General features: G+C 54.1%; 1 protein-coding gene across 2 annotated transcripts; it reads right to left on the bottom strand.

Moving 5' to 3' along the window:
• Positions 1 to 111: 111 nt before the first annotated feature.
• KVP18_003775 (uncharacterized protein) lies at positions 112 to 1,161 on the bottom strand (the record flags this gene model as incomplete). 2 transcript variants are annotated; one of them, XM_067955782.1, is made up of 1 exon in its annotated part: positions 112 to 1,161. In XM_067955782.1, one exon carries the CDS (start codon positions 1,159 to 1,161, stop codon positions 112 to 114), a length of 1,050 nt encoding a protein of 349 aa, XP_067814050.1. The 2 variants fall into 2 exon arrangements, with proteins under 2 accessions (XP_067814050.1, XP_067814049.1); XM_067955781.1 differs by having other exon boundaries at positions 112 to 1,068.
• Positions 1,162 to 1,199: the final 38 nt, after the last annotated feature.

The raw sequence follows: 1,199 nt of genomic DNA, 5'->3' as shown, positions 1-1,199 counted from the left end.
AGAAGGATGCATGCATGTGAACGCGTGTACTCAGCGGCGTAGACAACTATCCATTGATGTGCATGCGTAACGCTTCCTCTGGCGGACTTCCCAGAGTCTGTCGATACCACATTATTGCACCGGTTTCAGGTCCGGCACCGCCGGGTCGACATTCAAACAAGTGGAACGGTTTCCTTGCGCGCGGTAAAGCACTCCTAGTGAGATGCAATAGGCCATGGTCGGCGGCAGGATACGAATCGCACGATTCGCCATGAACTCGAAAACATCCAAGGAGACGCTGTACTTCTGGAGTTCCAGCCCGCCGGCAAGAACATTGATTGCTTCAGTGTTGGCCTGCTGAACGACCTTTTCGTCGTGCTCGCGCTCCTTTGACATTACCAACTGGGAGAACGCAGGCAGGTGGGCCTCAAACAGCTCAGGAAGCCCCTCATCAGCCCCATATATTTCACAGTGGTTCTTGAAGGTCTTAAAGTTCAAGAGAAACCTCAGCGTATCCACGCCTCGTGTCCGCTCACGTAGTTCTGCGAGGCACTCGTCGACGCCACCGGGTACGATGTCCGCCGTGAATTCCTCCGGGACGTCGTCGGGCTGGAAGGTGGAGGATCGGCGCCTGCCAGTCTCGACGTTGTTCTGGATGCCTACGCCGGAAATGAACTCGCGAAACTCGCCGCTGGAGCCTGAGAGACCGTCGAGCTTCATGATCACGGCTCCGTATGCTTGCTTGTTCACCATACCGATAATAATACCCTTGGAGACCTCAGCTACTGCTTGAATGAGCTTAAGCTTGTGCTGGTTGTCTACGTCAACGTTGACGAGGCGAGATAGGAATGACCAGAGCATAGCGCTACCATTGCGGAAGACGTCAAGCGGCGGTAACGTTGGGCTGTTCAGCGCGTTTTGGATCTCTTTGTGATACAGAATAGAGCGTATGTGAATTGGCAGATGGATGTGCTGGAGAAACTTCTCCTCGACCAAACCGATGTCCAAGGCCTGCTGTCCTTGGGGGGTTAAGATTTGTAGTATCCGCCTGACGGGAGCTTCGTTGGTAAGCTCTGATAGTGTGTTCATAGTGCTTTTCCGCCTCGACACGACTCTCGTAATCTCCCCCAGCGGCGTCCTTGGCGATGACGGTAGTGAGTCCGAGTGCAAGGTGAGGTTCATTGGATAACGTGGTCCTTTTTCGGAGCGAACACGCATCG

Source organism: the organism of the source record quoted next (assembly GCF_019968955.1).
Source record: "MAG: Porospora cf. gigantea A chromosome Unknown PgA_NODE_10427_length_1199_cov_350.377, whole genome shotgun sequence".
NCBI lineage: Eukaryota > Apicomplexa > Conoidasida > Eugregarinorida > Porosporidae > Porospora > Porospora cf. gigantea A.
Note: the sequence above shows the minus strand (reverse complement) of the source record. Positions and strands in the feature narration are given on the sequence as shown.